Source organism: Eptesicus fuscus, chromosome 14 (genome assembly GCF_027574615.1).
Source record: "Eptesicus fuscus isolate TK198812 chromosome 14, DD_ASM_mEF_20220401, whole genome shotgun sequence".
Taxonomy (NCBI): Eukaryota; Metazoa; Chordata; class Mammalia; order Chiroptera; family Vespertilionidae; genus Eptesicus; species Eptesicus fuscus.
This window is the reverse complement of record NC_072486.1, coordinates 54761565-54787079: the sequence shown is the minus strand read 5'-3', so window position 1 is coordinate 54787079 and position 25515 is coordinate 54761565. Positions and strand designations below refer to the sequence as shown.

Sequence of the window (25515 nt, the reverse complement as noted above, 5' to 3'; positions counted from 1 at the left end):
GAGAGGGGGAGGGAGAAGGAGGGGAAGGGAGAGGGAGAGGGTGAGGGAGAGGGAGAGGGAGAGGGAGAGGGAGGGGGAGAGGGAGAGGGAGAGGGAGAAACATCAATGATGAGAGAGAATAATCAATCGGATCGAGCCCACAACCCAGGCATGTGCCCTGACTGGGAATCAATCCCAAAGACAACTTTTAAAAAACTCTAATGTTCTCAGAGATTTTCAAGGTGACATTATATCTCATATGAGATAATCCTGCATCATTGCAGGAAAGGCTGAAATAAAAAAAAATTTACAAAGAAGCAAAGAACAATGAAAAAAGTGATGGCTAAAAGAAAATTCAATAGAGAGATTAAGTAACATAATAAACACAACTGAAGAGTAAACTAATGACCTGGAGGACAAAGTTTAGAAAATCTGTAAAAATAGGGAATTATAAAAGAGATTAAAAATATAAAAAGTATGAAAAGTGAACCCAGGAGCATCAAAATCTATTTACTACAAATTCCAGAAAGAGAACACAAAGAAGATGGAGGAAAAAATATCAAAGAAATATAAAAATATCAGCAGTTTCCATATAATACATAGAAAGCCTGTTCTTTGATTAATAGCTAGCCTCTCTGTCTTTAAGGGAAGCACTGCCTTCCTGGTATGCCACAATACGAAACAACAGTTTATTTAGGCATTACCCCCACTGGATATGCTGTAAGTTGATATGGTTCCTTTTTAAAACATTCTTGAATCTCCTACATATACTCATCTCTCCTCAGCTCAGCATATCTGAGCTCCCTGGTTATGCTACTCCAATGCCAAGGAAAGAGATCAACCCAGATCCACGTGAATGGAATTCCCTCCACTGGAGGGAATTAACAAGAGTTAAGTGCAGCTCCAACGAAACATGAAACTAGCCTCTTTAAAGGCTAAAGCACCTCGTTCTGCATCCGGTGCTGTTCTCACCTGCACCGTGAGGTTATACGTGCCCTGGTGGTGTTTCCTCACTTCGGAGAGCGCTATCATCAGGCCTTTCTCGATGCGCTGGGTGAAATTGCAGAAGCCAGTATCCACACTCGGAGGCACAAACTGAAGGACTGGAAGAAATCACAGGCCCATGAACGAGGCATTTCTTTAGGAGAGGGAGAAATAGTATCTAAATCAACTAATTCATCCATAAACAGGATTAAGTTCTATGATGTGTTATTTTTTATGTATGTCATGGAACTGCAGAAAGCCATCTCTGCTACAAATGAAAACATGCAATGTGAAAGTGATGTTATCATTTTTAAATGAGAAAATACTTAACTGACAGAAACATTTCAAATATATATGAACTAGAGGCCCAGTGCACGAATTCGTGCACAGGTGGGGTCCGGCCAGCCCAGCCCCAATCAGGTCAGATCGGGGCTGGGCCTCTCGGTAGGAGATGGTGGGAGGTTGGCCGGCTGGCCCACCCAGATTGGGGCCTGATCAGGGCTGGGCTGGCTGGGGGAAGGGGCCACGGGCGATTGGCCGGCAGGCCCCACCCAATTGGGGTTGGGGGGCCAATTGGGGGCGGGGCCAGCCATGGGGAGGGGCTTTGCGTGGTGGGCCAGCAGGCCCCGCCCCCGAATGGGGTAAGGGGTGCCAATCGAGGGGAAAACAGCCATGGGGAAGGGCCATGGGTGGTTGGCCAGCCGGCCCTGCCCCTGATGGGTTGGGAGGACCTATCGGGGGCATGGTCAGCCAGGGGGAGGGGCTGCAGGAGGTTGGCCGGCCAGCCCCACCCCCTATTGGGATGGGGGGTGTGATTAGAGGTGGGGCAGCCAGGGGGAGAGGCTGCAGGAGGTTGGCCACCCAGCCCTGCCCCATATTCGGGTGGGGCAGTTCGATCAGGGGTGGGCCAGTCGGGGGGGAAGGGCTGCAGACCTATTGTAGTGGGGCGGGCTGATCAGGGATGGGCTGGCCCGGGGGAAGGGAGGGGGAATTTGGCCAGAGGCCCGCTCTTGATCAGGGTGGGAGTGTCCGATCAGGGGCAGGCAGGCAGGGGGGAGGGGCCGTGAGGTTGGCCAGCTGGCCCCACCCCCTGATCGGGCTGGTTCGCTAGCCACAATGGGTATCATAGTGACCAGTCATTATGGTTGTTATGGCCATTACGGTTGCTGGCTTTTTATATATATAGACTAGTGGCCTGGTGCATAAAATTCGTACATGGGGGGGTCCCTCAGCCCAGCCTGCACCCTCTCCAATCAGGGTCCCCTTGGGGAATGTCTGACTGCCGGTTTAAACGGGCAGTCGGCCATCCCTCTCGCACTCTGGGACCGCTGGCTCCTATCTGCTCACCTGCCTGCCTGCCTGATCGCCCCTAACTGCCTCTGCCTTCCTGCCTGATCGCCCCTAACCCCTCTGCCTGCCTGTCCAATCGCCCCTAACCTCTCTGCCTGCCTGCCTGCCTGATCTCCCCTAACTGCCCTCCCCTGCCGGCCTGATCTCAACACCAACTTCCCTCCCCTGCAGGCCTGATCTCACCCCCAACTGCCTTCCCCTGCTGGCCTGATCTCGCCCCCAATGGCCCTCCCCTGCCAGCCTGATCTCACCCCCAACTGCCTTAAAACCCCTCCTCAGCCCCCACCTTAGGTTCTGCTTTTGCAGTTCACCCAGATTAGGTTCTGATTGGTCAGTTTCTATGCCAGTCAGCGTCAAAAGCCCCGCCTCCTAGGCAGCCATTGGCTCCTCGCAGTTCACCCAGATTTCGTTCTGATTGGTCAGTTTCTATGCCAGTCAGCATCTCCGGGCCTATCTCTGGGCCTGATCAGAGAGGACTGACTGCAGGACTGACTTCCAGTGTTCAGTCGAGCCTTCGGTCGTTACGATCACTGCCTTTTTATATATATAGATTAGAGGATGAATTCTTAAGTATTTATGGGAAAATGACATGATATCTGGAATTGCTTTAAAACACTCTATCTTCCTCAAAAAAAATGTATGGGCGATAGATGAAACAAAATTGGGAAAATGTTGATAATTTCTTAAGCTTAGTGATGGTCATATGTGGGCTTAATATGTTATTCTATTTTGTATGTTTGAAAAATGTCCATAATAAAAAGTTAGACATGATAGTAAAGAATTACTGTGAACTTTGGGGAGTATAATAATGATACTGATATATATATATATATATATATATATATATATATATATATGATGTATATGTGGATATATGGATACACGTATATGTGTATGTACATGTATTTATGTATATATGTTTAATAATCCTTCTCTTTTCGAGACATAGGCTGAAATATGTATGAATGTAATGATATGAGGTCATAACAAAATAATGTGAGATATTCTCAAGACTATCCACGTTGTCGCAAATGGCAGTATTTCAGAAATAAGTCAGACAGAAAAAGTCAAGAACCATGATTTCACTCATATGGATATAAAACTGAAAGCAACAAATCAACACACAAGAACAGACAAACAAAAAGTCATAGACACAGACAACAGCATGGCAGTTACCAGAGGGAAAGGGGGTTGGAGAGTAATAAAGGATAAAGGGGGTCAAATATATGGAGATGGATGGAGATCTGATTTTGGGTGGTAGGCACACAATGCAATATATAGATAATATATTACAGAATTGTACATATGAAACTTTTATTAACAAATGTCACCCCAATAAATTTAATGAAAAAACAAACAAAATAATGTGAGAGGAGGGGATGTAGATGGGAGTGTGGATGTAACAAGGAGTTGAAAATTGTTGAAACCGTATGAGAGGTGCAAGGGGTTCATTAAACTATTCTGTGTACTGTTGTATATGCTAGAAATTTTCCATAATAATAGTTTTGAAAATTTAAATAAATTTTTAAAAATCTTCCCCAAATTAAAAAAAAACTTAAAAACTTAAAAAAAAAAGAAATTTTATTTACAAGTCAAAACAATTATGGACAGTGTTCTCACCCGTTTGAACTTGGAACCTGGACTCCGGCACAAGGAAGGAAGGTTTCACAGCCAGGATTAAAGGAGTTTGGTCACGTACAAGTTTACTATTTATAAGCACATTTATGACTGATATTGCCGTGTAAACGAAAGGACCAGATGTTACCAGAAAAGTGAAGTCAGCGAATAGTTCATAAACCTATGAAAATAAAAAAGACAAAAGATAATAATTATCAAATTATCTAACCAAATTACCATCAACCAAATGTACAGGAAATTGTATCGAATAGAAAAATAATCAAGTAATTCAAAAAAATAAATAGCTAGTTTTAAACGAAGGGCTGGTACTTCACAGACATTCAAAATTTTATTTTAGTAATTACTTTTGCACATCTGCTCTCCTTCTCGAATAGCACAAAATTACAAGAGCAAGGACAACGAGAAAGAATAGCCAGCAACATGAGCTGAATAAGGAGTAATGGAGAATCCAAAGTGTTTGCTATATTTAAACCACATATAAAGAAGTAGTTATTCTATTGAGCAATGTTGTCCAGAAGAAATATGTGAGCCCCATTTGCAACTGTAAAGCTTCTAGGAGCCATATTAAAAACAAAACAAAAAAACATAGAAAGAAGTGAAATTAATTCTAAAGACATTTTACCTAACCCAAGATACCTGACATATCATTTCAATGTAAATTATTAGTGAGATATTTTACATTCCTCTTTTCACTAAGTCTTTACTAGTAAAATCCCATGATATTTGGTACTGACAGTCCACCTCAATTCAGACGAGCCCCATTTCATTTGCTCAGTAGCCACATGTGGCTCGTGGCTCCCATTGGGAAGGTGAGGGGTCTCAGTGTGGCGTCAGAGCTCAAGATGGGGAGAAGAGGCATTAGCACAGTATCCACCATACAATATCTGGAAATTTACCTCTGTCTCACTGAATGTACAGAAACATGGATATGCACGCTCTCTAAAATCTAATTTAAACTCTACTCCCAGTCCTTTCATGTAAATCAAGAGAAGCATAATCGTTAGGGTCATCACCCCAAACTCTTGTCTTAGAGCCCTTCTGTTCCAACTCTGCCAATACAACCCTCTAATTGGGCCAGGATTAGTCCATTAGAGGGATGCGTTGGCAGAGCTGGGGAAGGAAGGGAAGAGAGGAAAGAGCACGTTCCACGACCACTGTAATGTGCCTTCACCTGGGCTCCCGTGTCAGATTCTCCGCTGCAGGGACCCACCTTGAGCTCCACGGCGCGGTTGAAGTGAATTCTCAGCACCTCCTTGATGGACGTAATGATGTACTCCTGCACGGCTCTTCTGGCCAGCACTGCAGATCGAAGCCAACACCCAACCAGGTTAGTGTCATCACACTGCTGGACCCCAGGCAGAGCCTGTGCTGTGCCCAAGTGTGGTAGTGGCTCCAAAAGTCGTTTTGTAAATAAGGCCCCGACGAGGAAAGAACACAGTGGACCTTGAAGGTACCACCAGGTCACCAGGTCAACCATGCACAGCATCAGCTCGACATGCTAAGAAAACCCTCGACTCCTTGCCTCAGTGGGTGAGACCAGGAATCAGACTCTGTGGCCCAGCCGGGGGCAGAGAGCATGGAGGTCTCATGTTCAACAAGAGTCGAGTTCCTTCAGCATCTCATAAATGTCCTAACAAAACGACGTCATTCAAGGTGCTGTTGTATTACTCTGAATAGTCCCCATGGCCCACCACCATATCCTCCATCTTCTCAAATTAATCAGAGTAAGATCTAAAACTGCAACATTGGGATATGAGTTCAATAATCTTTGGGGGGAAAAGGATCATCAACAGAGACCTTCTGGTTTCTCCAAATTCCTCAGAGCCATTAGAGATGAGAAAGAGCTCCTGAGGAGGCCTGGGGTCAGGCCATCCCTGGGTGAGAAGGGCAGCCTCACCCCACACTGGATACGTGTGGTCAGTGCCTTCCTGCGAGTCCATCATGAATCCATGGAGATTACTCTTACTTTTATTACAGAGCTCTCTAAAAAGAACCCTTTCAGAGGACAAAGAATCACCTCAACCCTCTTCTTCTCTGATACATAATTACAAGAAAACAAACAAACAACCAAAAAACCCAGGTTCAAATCTAAATGAAGATCCTAAATGAGAGGACACTTCCTGTGGGTTACAATTATCACTGAGAGCAAAAGATGGCACTCATCTCCACTTGAAAATACCACATAACAGTATGGATACTTCTGCACGTTTACTAAAACGGTTCAAGTGTACATTTACAATGGGTGAATTTTACACTATTAAAAATGCATGCATCCCTGCCCAGCCTGTGTGGTCCAGTGGTTGAGGGTCGACCTATAAACCAGGAGGTCACAGTTTGATTCCTGGTCAGGGCACATGCCCAGGTTGTGGGCTCAATCCCCTGTAGGGGGTGTGCAGGAGGCAGCTGATCAATGATTCTCTCTCGCCATTGATGTTTCTTTCTCTCTCTCCCTCTCCCCCTCCTCTCTTTGAAGTCAATAAAAACTTTTTTTTTAAATACATGGATCCCTAACCAAGGACATCAAACTCATTAAACGTATGTCATATGTGAAAGTTAATCCATGCTACATATATTTTATATTCTTAGCGATATTTCTAAAATGGTTTCTAATTATCTGTAGAATAAGAAATTCTAAAAGATATACCAGAAGTATCATAAATTTCAGATATAAATAAGCTTTCAGTAGTTCTTTTAATAAGCTCCTTGTAACTGTCCACTTTGTAGCTACTGTGCAACAATTCTGTAGGAAGGAAGGAAAGTTCATGTCTATTAGAAACTCTTTTCTCTCTCCTCTGGAGGGCTGTAGTCCTGAAAATGAAAGTTCACCACTTTGTCCCAACCCCCTTTCCCGCATTATTACCTCAGTCTAATTACCAGCCAAGTGAATGTCCTTGGGCTGTCTAACCTCTCCTCCTGTGTTCACACACTCAACCTGGAGGACGCTTCCTTCCGTCTTCAGGTGATAGCCTTTCACTCATCCTTTAACGTGACCTCCAATTCACATTCTTCCAACCCCGTCCCTGACTATTCCAAATAGTCACTCTTCTAGAACTCGGCTTCAGCCATTCTCAACGCAGCTGCCAAGAAAACATGGCTCAGCATCCGCCCTACTAGACTCTAAGCACCTTGAGGGATGGGACCAAGCCATTCATCTTCATATCCCAGAAAGCTTCTAAAAGTACTTCATACATACTCAGTGCTCCATCATTTCCTGTCACATGAATTAACAAATGGTTGCCTCATTTGGGGAGGGCAGAGTTGGGAGACCGAAGGCTTCAGCTACTCCCAACCCTCTCGGAGGGTGGCAGCACCCCCAGGGTGAGCAGAGGACACAGGGCTCACGTCACTCCGCATGGAGAACCAAGACCCAGCATGTTCTCCTCCTTCCCCACCTCCACCTCTCCTTGTTCCTCCATTCCTTGTCCTCTCCACTCCTCCTCTATCTCTCTTGCCATCTTCTTCTCCTTGGTTCATTTCTACCCCTCGTCCCCATCAAAGTCAACACACACACACACAGAGGCTGCTCATCAACAACAGTACATTGTATATAAGTACATATGCATGGCTCAAGCCTTCATGCACGCCCTGTCATTTCTCACGAAGAACAAGTGAGAGAGCCTGATCACGCTCTCTCGGCCCGGTCACCAGACTGGCACAGACATGGCAGCCAACGTACACCGGCTTCATGTGACACGCAGCTGCCTGTCGGCCAGTCACTCAGGTTTGTTTCAACCATGACTTCTAAGCATGGGTGATGAGTTCCAAAGACACATATCCTAGCAAAACTGCTAAGGTTTAAATCTTTTATTTATTCTTATTGCTACTACTAACTACAATAACATATTTTGTGGGTGCTCCTTATCATCAGGCACCGGGTTGAGTATTTTTTATGCATTACAATGCAGTGGGTGCCAATATCATCCTTATTTAATCACTGGTAGCCCTGCGCACGAATCCGTGCGCCAGCAGGTCTCTGCCGCCCTCCTGTATAGCTCCCCCCGCCCCACTCCCCCGCCTCATGGCTTGCTGCCCTGCCCCCTCCTGTAGCTTTTTGCCGCCTGCTTGTAGTTCGCTGCCCCACCCTCCTGCAGATCCGTGATCTGGTCATTATGCGGTTGGTCGTTATGCCTCAAGGCGTCATGGATAATTAGCATATTCCTCTCTTATTATATAGGATTGGGGAAACTGAGGCTTAGAGAAGCTAAATAACTGAAGAACTCACAGGTGGTCAATAAGGAGTGAGGATTCCTAACCCAAGATCTCTTGGCCTAAAGCCCACATACCCTCTTGGCCAGGATGCTACATATCCCGTAGCATTTCAAACAGCATCTTAGAAAGATCACCCCAACCGAGAGATGAGGAAGCAGGGCCTTACCAGTTGTGATCAAATAGGCATCAGGAATGGTGATATCGCACACGTACGGCGGCCTGGTGGGGACCACTGCCGGAGCAGTAACCGCGGCCTCGGGAGTGGAGGTGGACACAGGACGAAGGGACGGCGAGGGAAGGGCTGTGCTGCCCTCGTGGGGATTCTGACTCTCAGGGATGCCGTTCAGGGTGACGTCGACAGCATCGTCGGGAGCAGTGCTGGCAGGAGACGTGCTCAGCTCAGTGGTTGTGTTCATCGGCAAATCTGTGGGTGTGAACGACGGGCCCACAAATACAGGCTCTGTCGGTACAGGCGAGGGGACCACTTCAGAAACAGCTGAGGATGCTGAGGACGGGGACACGGCGACGACCACTATTGTGGGGGTAGGAATGACCGTGGAGAGAGAGGGTAAGACAGACGTGTGGTCATCCATAGCACTGATATCCCCGTCGGAAGGTGCTGGAGTTGAAAAGAGAGATGACTCCGTTAAAGGGGGCGTTGTCTGAAAAGCAGTCAGAAGTGACGCTGAGTGCGCTCCAGCAGTCGAAAGGTCAAGGACGGGCTCAGAGCTGGAGGCCACCCGAGTGGGGACCGCAGATTCGTGGGGCACGAGTGAAAACTCAAAATAGGAGGTAGTTTCCGTGAAAACTGAGGTATAATGAGCTTCAGAATCTGCCGGGGAGACGGTGGCTGCTTCAGAGAGCGTGAGAGACGTGGAGTAGAAGCTTGAGAGAAGTGACATTTCAGAGTAGCTAGGTAGAAAAGTGGATGCACTTAAAAGAAGGTCTGAACTCGGCCAGAGCGGAGAGAAGTCAAGGTTTGTGGAATTAGGAACAGGGAGCGGAGGTGACTGCAGATTGAGAGAGTCGGACAACGTAAGTGTCTCAACCAAGGTGGGAAAGGCCTGAGGAAGGATGGTCGACAGGTCCCTTGACGTCGGAGGTGGAGACGCAAGTACTTCTGAAGACCAAGGGGCCGAGGTGCTGAATTCCAGCGGTGGAGTTGAGAAAAAGCTGGATGCAAACCCCAAAATGCTTCTGGTTTCGTGTTGGGAAACACTGGGGGGTTCTCGGGCAGGGGAAAGCGGAGCCTCTACGGAAGGCTCCAAACCGTAAGACGTAAAAGGAGTTGGGTCTCTGGAAGCAAGTGATGGCGCGTTTTTGTAGGCCGTGGCGGAGAAAGACGAGTCAAGGAGAACACCAGGGATGGCCGAGAGAAGCACAGCTGTCACACCGGGCGGCATTACTTGAGTTTCAACGGCAGAGACGGAGCCAGAGGAAGCAGGATCGAGTGACACTGGCGGGGAGGGGCCGTGCGAAGGATACACTTGTGTGATCCCGACGCTCCTCACGTCCCCCGCGGCCGAAAGACCCACGCTTGTTCCTGAGACTTCCACAAACCGCGAGGAAAGTGGAACTATTGGTCTTGAGGGGAAAAGTAGGTTATATTCTTGAGGATCTTCCTCAAATTCAGAGAAGTCCTCTGCTATGCTGCTCGGGGGAGAGATGCTGCTCGATGGAGAGACGCTGCTCGCTTCCCATACGGTCATGGTCTCAGCACTGTCCCCTGACCCCGCGTCTTTCTCCACGAGGCTCGTGGACAGAACGTGCCGCGGTGATGCCATCGAGCAGGACCCGCACCACGTGTACGGTCTGGATGGAGACGCCGGGCTCCAGGCAGGGGTGTCGTCCGCATGATCTGGGACCACTGAACTGCCAGGCAATTCGGATGCTTCCCGGGAATTGCCAGGAAGAGCGGGGTCATATGAAACATCAGCTGACTGAGGAGAAAAGGACACAAATGCAAGAGGACTTGAAAACAAAGCGGAATTTATGCTGCAGCCTCTGCTAAAAGCAAGGGCCGTCTGGGATATGGCTGCAGTTGGAGATGTTCTTGGAGAGATGGTTTCTTTTAGACTCTGACTCAAAGCAGTGGTCCCATCGGGGTACCTGTGTGTACCCGGGGCCAGCACATCCTCTGGAGGCGCTGAGGCCTCCCCGGAGCGGGGGAATGGCTGAGTGAGGCCATCGCCTGACGGCTGAGGCACTGAAGATGTGGAGCTAAAAAGGAGGGTTTCTACGCCCTCTGTTCCTGAAGCCACGACCTCCAGCGAAGTCCTGCTTGATGAGCGTCCATACGGGTCAGTAGGATAAAGCACCAAATTCCTACTAGGGGTTGGAATCATGGCCTCGGAAGTGAGAAAAGTTGATGGAAAAACACTGCAATGACTGGGGGACTCGGCACGCGCTGTCGGTTGCTGCGTTGTGTCTTGCCAGGCGGATGTCACTTCTTCCTCTTGTGAAGGAACAGTGGGCAATGGTGGCGTCAGCACGGAGCCTGCTGTTTCCTGGGGCAGCCCCGGGGGGCTGACTGTGACGTACTGTATCGGAGAGACCACGCGGGAGGTGGCCCACTGAGTTTCTGGCAAAAAGTTATCCATTTCATCGTCATCTATGACCACCTCGTTGCGCGTCACTGACACGGAATTTGCCACAAAGATGCTGTGATCTGCTGAACTTTGGGTCAGTTTTCCTTGGCTAAAAAAGGCTGTATCAAAAGTAGCAGTGGGTGGAGAGGACATGCGGTGGAGAGGACTGCTCGGCGGGGACGCTGGGGCAGTCTCCCTTAAGGCCACGTGTGCAGTGCTGTGCGCGGCGCTCTCCTTCAGCGGGTGCTCCGCGGAGGGCCAAGACAGGGTGTGCCGCTCCACAGAGAGCTCGTCTACAAGGCAAATAAACGCTGGGTCAGCTGCCAGGCCAGTCACACGGCTCACCTTTTGATATAAACATCTGCCCTCTGAGCCGATACCCACTCACTGTGAATACCCACGATTCACAGACGTTAGCTAACTGGGAGCCAGGAACCGCCAGCATAACTGTCAGGGTAACATCTGCAAATACTCACACATCTGAGCTCCAGCTTTACTTCAGCTTGTGTGTGTGCACACAATGGCATTTTTTCTCTTACTTTCTAATGTCACCACAGAATGCTGGGAACGGAGGAGGCCTTGGGAAATTGTCTAGTCCAGTGGTCGGCAAACTCATTAGTCAACAGAGCCAAATATCAACAGCGCAACGATTGAAATTTCCTTTGAGAGCCAAATTTTTTAAACTTAAACTTCTTCTAACGCCACTTCTTCAAAATAGACTCGCCCAGGCCGTGGTATTTTGTGGAAGAGCCACACTCAAGGGGCCAAAGAGCCGCATGTGGCTCGCGAGCCGCAGTTTGCCGACCACGGGTCTAGTCCATTCTCTCGAAAGAGAGTTCAGAGGAGGTAACTACATCAAGTACATGCTCACCCGGCCAGAGTGGTGCTGGAATCTGACTGTAAGCCCTCCTTAACGCCAAACCCATGCTTTTTCTCTTCCAGAGGGCTGGCTCTTGAGAGAAATGAACATGGCAGCTCTGACAGCATCCCTCACTCCCTAGGTAAGAGAATTCAACAGTTTCCTGGTTAGAGGACCTTCCCCATTTAGGCCTCGGGCAACCTCCAGGCTCAGCTCTTCTGGCTCCCTGCTCCAGGTTCACGCCTTCCTGACTATGCTCTGGCCAAATGAGCTGCCTGCCATTGCCTGAACCAAATTCTCTCTGGCTCAGTACTCGGTACATTCTTGTCCCTCTGCCTGGAATGCCCTTCCCTGGCTCTACCCCCGGATGATGCCTCCTAGTCCTGCAGCTGCAGCATAGATACCACCCTCCCTCCTCAAGTTGGGTTAGAACCTCTCCCTACCTTCTACTGTCATATCCCTTATCGTGCTCCGGGGAAATGACCTGTCTGCTCCTCACATGGGGAGCTTCATGAGGACAGGGACAGTTGATCTGTTTCCTTTACATAATGCAAGAGCCAATAAGCATCGGTTACATGAATGAATGAGTGGTCTCTCAGGACCAGGTTCTGAGATGTACCAAAAGCATCTTATCCTCTCAAACCTCTGTACTCCCTGCCCTCGTGACCGCTCCCACTATCACGTAAGCAGGGTATGTGTCTCCACCTCTGATTCAGAGAAGCGGGACATGTGGTGGCCGAGGCCCCTGATCAAGGCCCAGGGTATAGGGTAGTCCACTGCAGCACCGGCTGGGGACTAAGCAGCTATTAGGACTCATGGCAACATCCTCCTCTCACTCATCCAGACAATCTGTCTGAACACAATGATGTGAATTAGTATAGGGATAATCTTGAATTCGCTCTTTATTTTTCAAGAGTAAATGATTTCTATTCTATTCCTGGCAATATGACAGGCTAGAGATCTCAAAGCCTTCCCACTTCATAACACTTAATTATGGTTAATAAGTCTCCAAAAACATCCTCTTATGTGACTGAATGAGCCTGCACGACAATAGGGGACATGGGCTGAGTGCAGGAGCAAAGTAGGAGCTGGACTATGGAAGTCATCGAACACTGAAGTCACCAGGTGGCCTACAGGAACACTAGACCAGACAGCCTAACACTTAGGCCAGCGACCACCACTTTTTCCATCTCATGGCACACACACACTAATTACTAAAATTCTACGGCACACCAAAAAGTATCTATTTTTTTGCAGATCTGACCAAACAATAGGTATAATTTTGACTCATTCATATAGGATGGCTATTGTTGTGCTGGCTGTTGTCATTTTTTTATTTGACAATCTAAGGGAAAAGAGGTCAGGGCCCCTGACTATATAGTCAGGTATTGCAAGTTTTAAAAATTCCTGCAGCACACCAGTTGAAAATCGCTGGCTTAGGCCTTGGGGGAAATGAGGGACACGTGTTGGGTCTGGCCAAGTAAAGAACCAATGGAAGACCATCTCTAAAAAGCAGAGACCCGGGAAGTGCCATAGTCTCAGGGAAAGCGTGAATTAGGGAGAAAACAATCCATCCCTGAGAGGACAGCAAGAAAAAGTATCTGTCGCAGCTAACTTTGTGCAGATATTTTACAAAAAGTCTCCCCAAGTTGGGAACTTATACTATTTGCATGGTCTGGAAAAGTATGTGCTGAGAATCATAATTTAAAATGGACCAGGTCTCCAACACCTATCCAAGCTAACATAAATCATCTCTAGAAAAACACACTCTCAAACCAGGCATCAAAATATTCTGCAGCTAAAACTCCAACAAATGATTGCAAAATTTAAAATTATAAAACACAAGGAATTAAGGTACTATGGAAAAAAGTCAAGAAACCACCCAAAAGAGAAAACAACAACACACAAATAGTATCAAATCTGTAAAGACTTCAGATATTGGAATTATGGAATATTTTTTTAAAGTATCTTACTACATTTAAAAAGAATAGAGACAGGACAAAAAACATGAGTAAGTAACAAGAGACTATGAAAAGTGGCCAAAAATACTTGGGGGGGAACAAAGAACATTTAGAAATAAATATATATGTAATAATTTCTATTTTAAAACTCAATATACAATATATAATAAAAATAAACATCAATTTAGACATAGCTGAACAGAGATTTAGTGAACTGGAGGACAGATCTGAAAATTACTGAGAATGGAGTACAGAGAAATAAAAAAAGAGATACATATATATAAAATATGAGATTTTAAAAAAAGAAAAAGAGAGAGAGAGAGACAGAAGATAGAATGAGATAGTCCAACATACATTTGATCAAAGTTTTAAAAAGATGTGAATTGGGTAGAGACAATATTCGAAGAGATAACACTAAGTAAGAATTGTCCAAAATTAATAAGAGACATGAATCCCATTCAGGAAGACCAAGAAATCCCAAGCAAGGTGAATGTTTTGAAAAGCCATCCCTACTCACATGATGATACCACAGGACACCAAAGAGAACGAGAAACTGTAAGTGCAGTCAGAGAACAGGAATGGCAATTGCACCATCAGATACCTGCTTCACAGAACGAGGAGCCAAGTGACAGTGGAATAAAATCTTCAAAGTGCTAAGATAAACAAATCTGACAGGTTTGAATAACCAGCAATACTCTCTGTTTGTTAAAATAAGGACATTTTCAGAGAAGCAAAAGGTGGTTATACCAACAGAAGACCTTCAGTAGAGAAGTCTGTCTAAACAAGGATAATCCTCAACATCATTGATAGATTCTGCAACTTTAAGCAAAACAATGTTATCAATTTTACCATAGGCTAATGGATATAAACAAGTGTTAAATTCCTACAGCATCTCACTAACATTATAACAAAACAACATTGAACAAAACAATGTTATTTGAGGACCTGCTATACTTCAAGAGGAAAGGTAATTCCAGAAGGAAGACCTGAGAAGAAGGAATAGAGAATAAATAAATGGTAAAGGCAGTATGGTTAAATCTAAACAAATTCTTATGGTATAAATGAGCAAATAATACCACATGATTTGTGAGGTTACAAAAAAACATAATATTGAATTAAAATAGCTTATTACAATCACACCGAAGCTGGAAAGAGGCAGAGGTATTTTGACTCACTAGCAAAGATGGAAATCAAGAGTGAAGACAAAATTCTGTGAATAGCTTTTGTGTATATACACTAAAATTTATAAATGCTATTTAGTCATACATTTACTAGAGGCCCAATGCACGAAGATTCGTGCAAGAATGGGCCTTCCTTCCCCGGCTGCCGGCACCGCCTTCGCTCAGGCCGGAGCCACCTTTCTGCCTTCCCACCTTCCCATGCTGCCCAGAGGCCCAGAGCAGCTGGGGCAGTGCGGAACGCCTGCATCATTGCCATGGCAACGATGCAAGCATCCCGGCCGCTCAGCGCCTGCGTATACAAATTAACCCACCATCTTTGTTGGGCTAATTTGCATACTCACTCCTGATTGGCTCGTGGGTGTCACAAAGGTATGGTCAATTTGCATCTTTCTCTTTTATTAGTGTAGATATAGATAGAATATTTCTAGTTGGTTCCATTAGTATCTGAAAGTCACAAACTTACACCAGAAAAAAAGCTGCTTACTTTGAAGGGTTATATTCCTTTCTATGTAATATCTTTTAAAAATGGACAAGAAAAGAAGAAAACCATTTCTTAGAGATTTAAAGTGGTCTCATAGCAATATTACTTGGCATCTGTTGTCTTCTATACAAGCTGGCTCTGGGGTTTCTTGTCTATGTGCTTTTACCATTTACCCGCCACATTCCAAGCCTGCGTAAGAGCAAACATGGTACTTATCACACAGGTAAAGCAGCAGCTGTTCTTTTCCATCTTAAAGGTTAAAGAGTTACACATTTAAGAAGTCATGAAGTCAACATCCTGTCCAAACATGTAGCAGACAGATTTGAATGTTTTCCGAAGGATAAAGCATTTGTGTTATAATTTATTTCGATATGTAAGATCTGAATAGGGAGTGAGAGTTCTTTTTAAATGAACCAGAAACATATTTCTAAGTGCACCAGGAGACTGCAAGAGATAAAAATAACAAGAAAAAGCACCATTTAGTGGCTAATGTATGAGCCCAAGTATCTGATGTAAATTAGAATTCAATAAACTCTGTCTTTGAAGGACAGGGAAGAGGGAAGACAAAGTGGTTAAAAGAATGAAAAATTCTGAAACTTCCAATTAGGAAATTCGAGGTGTGCCAAGTGATGCCCCCCTTCTCCCCATCCTCCCCCTCTTTTTTTTTTTTTTCTTTTTTTGGCCAAGCTCCAGGAGAGAGACACCAGCACTGAAGAGACAGCAGCTGAAATGCCAGGGGAATTACTTCTGGAATTAATTCAGGAAGAGCTTAGAAAACCCAGGTGAGTCCCTCTCCCAGCAGAAAAGGCTTCAGGGACTCTAATTTCAAGCCCTGGAGATCAATTTTCAAGCTCTAAAGCATTAGTTCACAAAAGGTTCTCTCTGTGCTCTCTCAGAGAGAAAGGAACAAGGTTGGGGCGATACCAGAGCCCCTCAGACTTCTGAGTGCACACAAAGGACATGGGGGACCTTATTTTAAATGCAGGGGCTGCCCAGAGAGGCTAGGGTGGGCGCTGAGCTTTAGTTGCTCCCAGGTGTGGGCGAGTCTGCAACCAAACTCTGAAGAGCAAGTGCTGAGGCGCTTTCTCCCACATAGACCACACAACACATGCTTACTGGGTGCCTCCCTGATACCTCATCCTGGGCTAGGGTCCTGCCATGCTGTATCAGGGCAACAGAGCAGAAAGTGCCCTCTTGCCATGCTGAGTAACTGATTAAAAATTCACAAGGCAAACCCACAGAATGCACAACACCAACAATGGACTTTGGTGACAGTGCTGTGTCGATGTAGGTTCATGGATTGTAACAAACATACCAGGGTGATGTCAACAATGGAGGAGGCTGAGCATGTGCGGGGGCAGGGGGTACATGGGAAATCTCTGCACCTCTCCCTCAATTTTGCTGTGAACCTAAAACTGCTCTTAAAAATATTTTCAAAATATATATAATATTGAATGGCACCTGTAATTAAAAAATAAATTTAATTTGCCCTGGTGGGGTGGCTTAGTTAATTATGCAGGGGCATCCTCCCATATACCAAAGGTTGTGAGTTCAATTCCAGGTCAGGGTGTGTACAGGAGGCAACCACTAGATGTTTCTCTCCCATTGATGTTTCTCTCTCTCTAAAATCAATAAACATATCCTCAGGTGAGGATTAAAAAAATGAATAAAGTTTAATTTAAACATTTTAAAAATATATAAAGCATTTTAAAAGCTTTATTATATATCTTTTTTAATGTTTTTAAAAGCTTTATTATATATAAGCTCTGTAATATATATAATACTCCATATGTTATATCTACACTAATAAAAGAGAAACATGCAAATTGACCGTACCTCCGCTACACCCACAAGCCACGCCCACAAGCCAATCAGGAGCAAGTATGCAAATTAACCCAACCAAGATGGCTGCAGCCACGGAGCGAGCAGGAGGCTTGGATTTCCCCGGCAATGGAGGAAGCCAAGCTTCCCGCCTGCCCTGGCCAGCCCTGGCCTCTGCTCAAGGCTACAAAGTTTGAATTATAGAAGATAAATAAATCCCAACAAAAATGGCGGTGCCCTAACCAGTTTGGCTCAGTGGATAGAGCGTCAGCCTGCGGACTGAAAGGTCCCAGGTTCAATTCCGGTCAAGGGCATGTACCTTGGTTGCGGGCACATCCCAGTGGGAGGTGTGCAGGAGGCTGCTGATCGATGTTTCTCTCTCATCGATGTTTCTAACTCTCTATCCCTCTCCCTTCCTCTCTGTAAAAAAAATAATCAATAAAATATATATGTAAAAAAAAAAATGGCGGCAGCCACTGAGCTGGAGAGAACAGGAGGCTTGGGTTGCCCCCAGCGATGGAGGAAGTCAAGCTCCCCCCTCCCCAACCCCCCTGGCTGGCCCTGGCCTCCACTCAAGGCTACAAAGTTTCAATTATAGAAGATAAATAAATCCCAACAAAAATGGCAGCAGCCACGGAGCTGGAGAGAGGAGGAGGCTTGGGTTGCCCCTGGCGATGGAGGAAGCCAAGCTTCCCACCTGCCCTGGCCAGCCCTGGCCTCCACTCAAGGCTACAAAGTTTCAATTATAGAAGATAAATAAATCCCAGATACCAGGGCCTCCGCTTGGGTTGCCAGGGGGCGTGGCCGGCCTGCAAACCACCACAGGCCCCTCGCCCAGGCCACCCCATGCCCCAAGGGAACCCCAACCCTGATCCAGGACACCCTTCAGGGCAAACCAGCCGGACCCCAATCATGCACCAGGCCTCTATCCTATCTAATAAAAGAGTAATATGCAAATTGACCATCACTCCAACACACAAGATGGCTGCCCCCATGTGGTCAAAGATGGCTGTCCCCATGTGGACACAAGATGGCCACCACAAGATGGCCAGCAGGGGAGGGCAGTTGGGAGGGACCAGGCCTGCAAGGGAGGGCAGTTGTGGGTGATCAGGCAAACAGGGGAGGGCAGTTGGGAGTGACCAGGCCTGCAAGGGAGGTCAGTTGGGGATGATCAAGCTGCAGGGGAGGACAGTTAGGAGTGACCAGGCTGGCAGAGGAGGGAAGTTGGGAGCAACTGGGCCTGCAGGGGAGAGCAGTTGGGGGAGACCCAGGCCTTCAGGGGAGAGCAGTTGGGGGGGACCCAGGCCTACAGAGGAGGGCAGTTGGGGGGGACCAGGCCTGCATGGAAGGATAGTTAGAGGTGACCAGGCCTGCAGGGGAGGGCAGTTAGGGGTGACCAGGCCTACAGGGGAGAGCAGTTAGGGGTGACCAGGCCTGCAGGGGAGGGCAGTAAGGGGCAATCAGGCTGGCAGGGGAGCAGTTAGGCATCAATCAGGCTGGCAGGGGAGTGGTTAAGGGGTGATCAGGTTGGCAGGAAGAAGTGGTTAGGGGCAATCAGGAAGGCAGGCAGGCAAGCAGTTGGGAGCCAGCAGTCCTGGATTGTGAAAGAGATGTCCGGTAGGATCGGGACTAAACGGGCAGTCGGACATCCCTCGAGGGGTCCCAGATTGGAGAGGGTGCAGGCTGGGCTGAGGGACACACCCCGGCCTCTAGTATATTATATATATTATAAAGCTTATTATAAATAATAAAGCTTTTAAAAAACACTTTTTAAAAAGACAGAGAGATGCCTGTCTCTAGGAACTTGTTCATCTTACACAAGCAAGATAATTTGGTGTTTTACTTAACTTTTTTGTCGTATTTTTCTATTTGAAAATCTTCCCTACATATAATAGTCAATCAGGGAGTCATGGACTTCTCAAGCTGAATGAATCCTTTAAGACCGTGGCCAATCCCCGCCCACTGCCAACGAGGCTCAGAGTTTAAGCTGACTTGCTTAAAATAGCCCCGGGGCAGAGCCAGCCTGGAAACGCAGGTTCATGAGCTCTCAGGGCCTGAACACTATACACCACACCAATTAGTCAAATTAGTCCATTTCATTAAAACTGCTAGTGAAGAAATTACGCTGCAAAGCGTGTTATGTTATAATGTAGCTGAGAGCACGCGCTCAGTTCTGTCACGAAACCTACAGGAAGGCCTGCATTTTGAGCTGTGAGGCCCCTCCGTCCACCTGGGGACAGCTGGCAGCTGCAGACATGGCACTAGGAAACAAAACCCCTCAGAGGGCTGGCCTTCGAAACCCAAGGGACAGCAGCATCAAAAATCTCTACGGGGCTTTCCTTCAAATAGAACCATCATTTTCGCTTCTTTGCTAAATTGTGGAGTTTTCAAAACGTGATGAGTCCTCTCCACTCTGTGGACAGGGAGCCTACCACAAAACAGCATTTCCACAAGTTAAAAAAACGCACGGGCACCGGTCAGATTATTCAACCTTATTACCCATTTTGGCAACTCGTTAGCAACTTCTCTTCTTCTTTTAGTTCTCAGGTTGTCCTAAGAGAGGACTTCAGTGCCATTATTAAAACCACCCTTCCCCATTTTTTCATTTTTCTTCCCTTTCTTTCTCCCACCCCAACTGTATAGTAACTACTACCTTCTACCAGGTTACTCTTCCTTCTAACCGGTACTGGTTTTATTATCAAATATCAAATAGATAAGAAACACTATGTATAAAAGTATAGAGAACAGACTGACAGCTGTCAGAAGGGAAAGGGGTTGCAAAGCTGAATAAGAAAAGGTAAAGGAGCCGAAACCGGTTTGGCTCAGTGGATAGAGCGTCGGCCTGCGGACTGAAAGGTCCCAGGTTCGATTCCGGTCAAGGGCATGTACCTTGGTTGCGGGCACATCCCCAGTAGGGGGTGTGCAAGAGGCAGCTGGACGATGTTTCTCTCTCATCGATGTTTCTAACTCTCTATCCCTCTCTCTTCCTTACTGTAATAAATCAATAAAATATATTAAAAAAAAAAAAAAAAAGGTAAAGGAATTAAGCAAAACACACACACACACACACACACACACACACACACACACACACAAACTCATAGACACAGACAACAGCATGGTGATTACCAGAGGGGAAGGGGGATGGAGGGAGATAAAAAACGATATGGAGGAAATTTTTTCTTTAAAAAAAGAAATTTTTATTTGCTGGGTATCCTATCTAATAAAGAGGGAATATGCTAATTGACCCTCACACTGTCACAAAGATGGCGGCACCCACGGCCAATAAGGAGGGAATATGCTAATTGACTGTCCCGCCCTCAAAGACGGCAGCACCCACAGCCAATAAGGAGGGAATATGCTAATTGACCACCACACCATCAAAGATGGCGGTGCCCACAGCCACAAGATGGTGGCGCCCAGTCCCCTTTGCCGCGTGCCTGCCTCCAGAGTCCCCCAGTCCCCTCAGCCCCCCAGCTGCCCAGGGCCAGCCCGAGGCACAGGTAAGCCTCAGATGGCAGCTACCCAGCCGCCCAGGGCTGCCCGAGGCTCAGGTAACCAGGGCCAGCCGAGGATTGCACTGCCAGCAGTGGCAGCAGCAGAGGTGTGATGGGGCGTCACCTTCCCCTGACCGCCAAATTGCCTCCTGCCCCTGAGGGCTCCCGGACTGTGAGAGGGGGCAGGACAGGCTGAGGGACCCCCCTCCAGTGCAGGAATTTCCATGCACCAGGCCTCTAGTGTAGATCTTACACTAATAAAAGAGATAGATGCAAATTGACCATACCTCCGTGACACCCACCAGCCAATCAGGGGTGAGTATGCAAATTAATCCAACAAAGATGGTGGTTTAATTTGCATTCACAGGTGCCAAGCGGCCGGGGGCAGGGCGGCGCCAAGCCACACCCACAGGCTCCCGGGACCATCGCCGGCCCCTGGAGGCGAGGGTAGCCGCGCAGCTTGACAGCAGACAGCAGGGCCTGCTTGGTCATAGCCGTGGCAACCTATGAGCAGGCAAGCACGGCCCGCAGGCAGCACCCAGCAGGACCTGCTTGCCCATTGCTGTGATGTGGAGCAGGCAGGCCCCGCAGAGAGCAGAGAACCATGGGGAGCGGGCCTAAGCCGTCAGTAGGACATTCCCTGAGGGCTCCCGGATTGGAGAGGGTGCAGGTCAGGCTGAGGGACACCACCCCCCACCCCGCCCATGCACGAATTTCGTGCACCAGGCCTCTAGTAATAATATAAAGAACACCTGAATTCCCATCTTCCAGTTTAAGAAAAAAGAATATTACCCTTACCTCTGGCATTCCCTGTACACCCTCCTGTCTACCCCTCCCCATCTCCTCCCCTTCCTTCCCACTAAGGGAACCACTATTTGGAATTATGTATCCTCACAGTCTTGCTTTTCTTTATAATTTTACCAGATATATGTATCCCTAAAGAATATACTCTTCAACTTTGTATATCCTCAAACTTTATCAAAATGAAATTACACTGTATGTATTCTACTGCAACCTATTTTTTCACTCAATATTTTTCTAGAATCATCCATGTGTGTTTTTTTGCATGTAACTGCAATTATTTTCACTTCAATATGAATGCCTCCCTATGACTATACCAAAATATACTTACCTATCTACTGTTGATGGACAGTTGAACTATTGTCAATTTTTGTTATTACAAACATTTCTGACATTAACCTTCTTACCCATCTCCTGGTACACATGTGTGTATATTATGTATGTGCATGTGTGTATGCATATGTGTAGGTATGTGTGTATAAGTATGTGTTTGTGTATATGTGTGTATTTGGGGAAAAGTAGGTTTACAGTTGTATGTGAAACAGTTAATAAAGCTATTGTAATCATCATAACCTGCATGTCTTTTTCCATACAAACAACGGTAAATCTACTTTTGCACCCCCTCCCCCTTGTACTAGTAATTGTATGTGTGTGTGCATGTGGGTGAATGAGCGGATACTGATGTGTGAAGCATGTATGTAGATATTCATGCATGCATGGGGACAGAATTGCCAGGTCCAAGGATATGTCCACCTGCAACTTTACTAAATAATACCAAATAACCTTTCAAAGTAGTTGAATCAATTTACACTCCCATTCTTGATTGCTGCAAATCCTTATTAATACTTAATACTCCAAAACTTTCACATTTCCCCTAATCTGTCTGGTATAAAACCTTATTGTTTTAATATGCATTTCCCTGTTTGCATCATGCTGAGCATCTTTTCCTATCTGCTGGCCACTCATGTTGCCTCTTCTAGTGTTTTTTCAGTTCTAATGCCCATTTTGCTATTGGGTTTTTTGTCTTTGTCTTTCTGATTTAAAGTCTTTCTTGATAAATCTTGGGTACTAATCTGATGTCAGTTTTAACTTCCTCAGTTTGTGCTTCTTGTTTGATTCTCTTTATGTGGTCTTTTAGTGAACAGAAGTTCTTGATTTTAATATGGTCAAATTTATCAATCTTTTCGGTTACTGTTTGTAATTCGTGTGTGTGTGTGTGTGTGTGTGTGTGTGTGTGTGTGTCTTAAGATGGAAAGGTCCAAGAACTTTTTCCAAACACTAAAAGGCATAATCGTATTTTCCTATATTATCTTCTAAAAGTTTGAAGGTTTTGCCTTTCTCATTTAAAGTCAAATGTGCCTGAAGGAATAAGGTGTGTGTGCATGTGTGTGAGAGTGCATGTGTGTGTGCATGCATGTGTGTACAAGCACAAGGTGTGGACATAAACAAGAGTGTCCTAGACTAATGTCACTCAAAGTGGGGTCAGTCTTTTCATTACAGTTTGCAGTGGGACAGGCACTTGGGCCAGCATGTAACTCAACGCACTGCTCCTTCAGAGAGTAGACTGTGCTATAAAAATGTGCCAGCTGAACCAGGCAGCATGCCCCATGAGAGGGCGATTCACGGTCTGGTCTCAGGTCCTTATCTCATCTTGGGTGCAAAGAAGTCTGCAGCTCATGGTGCAGTACTGTCTGGCCAGAAGATGTGGGATCTGTGCCAGGCCCCAGTGGGGTGAGGTGGGTGGGGGCAGTACTGGACATGCAGCCCACTGAAAAACAGAGAGAAGACCAGGATGTCTGGGAAGCAAGGGAAGATAAATAGCTCCAACATGGGACTAAAGGGAGGGAGGGGATGAGAACATGCAAGGCTTAGATGCTATGACGCTAAGGACAGTGAACAAGATCATAAATGCAATGGGAAGCCATCGAAGGCATTTAACAGCATGAGACGGACATGATCAGAATAATGGTTCTAAAAGTCACTCTGTTACAGGGGAACAGAGGGGCTCATCTCTCCCCAATTACTCATGGGGATGGGGTTCTTGGGGTACCACTGGAATAAGGATTTTTGGAGGCCCCCATGGGAGGATGAGATATAACAGAAAGCTTCATTTCCATGAAATTCCACCCATGGGTTTCCAAAGTCTCATTTCCCTTAGTCCAGTCACAGAAGAAGTGTAGCTGGGGCTTTAGTAGAGCTCAGATCAGAGCCAGTGCCCAGAGTTTCCTTTCCATGTTGGAGTCGGGTCCAGTATAGCTTCAGGCTGGCTCAGCCTGTGTCCTGTAGCAGTCCATTGGTCCACTGTTGTGGGCCATAGGGGTGGATGCAAGGAAGCAGGAGCAAAAGAGCCCCACAAGACAAGAGTCAAGTGCAATAAGAGCAATGAATTCCTTTTTTAGGGGATTATGTATTCCCAAATTTTCACATTCTTGCAGTGGGCACACCTATTCTGGCCAACCATCTCTGTCCCCAGGTTTGACTGACAGGCAAGTGCCTTCCCTAGGCTCCCCCCCACCCCCGCACCCCCGCCCAAACTTTACTGGGCATGCGTTTACCTTCCCTTAGTTGGATCCCTTCCCCCAATGTTTTGCAGGGAATAGGCGTCTGTTCCCTGGTGAGTGTGAATGATATGCCTATAATGTCTGGCTTCCCCCTTTGCTCTTTTCCTATCCTATCCTATCTAATAAAAGGCTAATATGCAAATCAACCGAACGGCGGAACAACCGGTCGCTATGACATGCACTGACCACAGGGGGCAGATGCTCAATGCAGGACCTGCCCCCTGGTGGTCAGTGCACTCCCATAGGGGAGCGCTGCTGAAGCTGGCAAGTGCAGCAGCGGTGGCGGGAGCCTCTCCCACCTCTGCAGCAGCGCTAAGGATGTTTGACTGCGGCTTAGGCCCGCTCCCCACAGAGCCTAAGCCGTCAGTCAGACATCCCCCTAGGGCTCCCGGATTGCTAAAGGGCGTAGGCTGGGCTGAGGGACCCCCCTCCTCCAGTGCATGAATGTCGTGCACCGGGCCTCTAGTTATTAATAACTAGCTAATCACAACAGTATCACCTCCTGCTGCAGTGTGGAGAACAGGTTAATGGGAGCAAGAGGAAATGTGGTGAGATCAGTTAAAGGTCACAGTACTTGAAGCCTGAGATGATGATGGCTTAGATTAGAATGGGTTGGTGGTGGTGTTTTTTTAGAACTTTGTTATTCAATGTGGCCTATAGACCATCAGCATCACCTGGGAGTGTTTCAGAAACGCAGCCTCTTAGGCCCATTGACCCCTACTGTGTCAGAAACTGCTTTTATCAAGATCCCCAGTAGATTCATGTGCCTGTTAAAATTTGAGAAGCATAGCCTGATTTTTTTTTAGAAAAATCCACATGAAGATAACAAGTTTGCAAGCAGATATCTGACCCTGGAGATAAGTAAACCTGGAAAAATAAGAGAAGAAGGTCTGAGAAGCAGGGGAAAACCAGGAACGTGAGATGACAAGAAAACAGCAAAAGTGCTTTGGACTCAGGCAGGGCTCACCTGTGTGGAATGACCCCGAGAGGTGAAGAAAAGAACGGATGTGCTGCATCTCCTAGATGTGACAGGTTTCTTTGGCCTTGTGGTGGCAGAAGCCAGGTTAACATGGACTGAGAATGAATGACAGGTGACGAAATGGGGATTATGTATAGACAACTCTTTTGAGAGGTTTAGTTATGTAGGGAAGGGAGGGATAAGATGGGAACTGGAATGGTCCAAGGAAGGTGATTTGGTCCTCAGACAAAAGATAAGAATCACTGAGGAGCTCATTAAAGAGGCAGGCTTCTAAAAATGCAAAACATCAATCTAATCAAAGGAAAACAACAGACAAACCCAGAGACAATCTCTAAAAGTCCTGACTCTTCAAAGATCTCAAGGTCATAAAAGACAAAGACTGAGGGACTGTCACAGACTAGGAAGACTAAGATGTGACATCCAAATGCAATGTGTGGTTCTGGAACAGAAAAACTGGGAAAACCAGTGAGATCCTATAAAGTCTGCAGTCTAGTTAACACATTTGTACCAACATTAACTTCTGAGTTTTGATGATTCATTCTACCATGACTCCACAGATGTTAATATTAGGGAAAGCTGAGTAAATGGTATATGCGAACTCTGTATTAACTTTGCAACTTTGCTAT

The 25515-nt window shown here is 46.5% G+C and overlaps 1 protein-coding gene across 1 annotated transcript in view; it reads right to left on the bottom strand.

Moving 5' to 3' along the window:
• Positions 1–25515, bottom strand: part of KIAA1549 (KIAA1549 ortholog) — a 132206-nt gene that overhangs the window by 66387 nt on the left and 40304 nt on the right. Inside the window, exons 2-5 of the mRNA XM_054726150.1 lie at positions 8327–11041; positions 5162–5250; positions 3934–4111; positions 952–1082 (exon numbers count right to left, since the gene is read on the bottom strand). Coding sequence (XP_054582125.1) covers positions 952–1082; positions 3934–4111; positions 5162–5250; positions 8327–11041 — 3113 coding nt within the window. The remainder of the gene's footprint in view (positions 1–951; positions 1083–3933; positions 4112–5161; positions 5251–8326; positions 11042–25515) is intronic.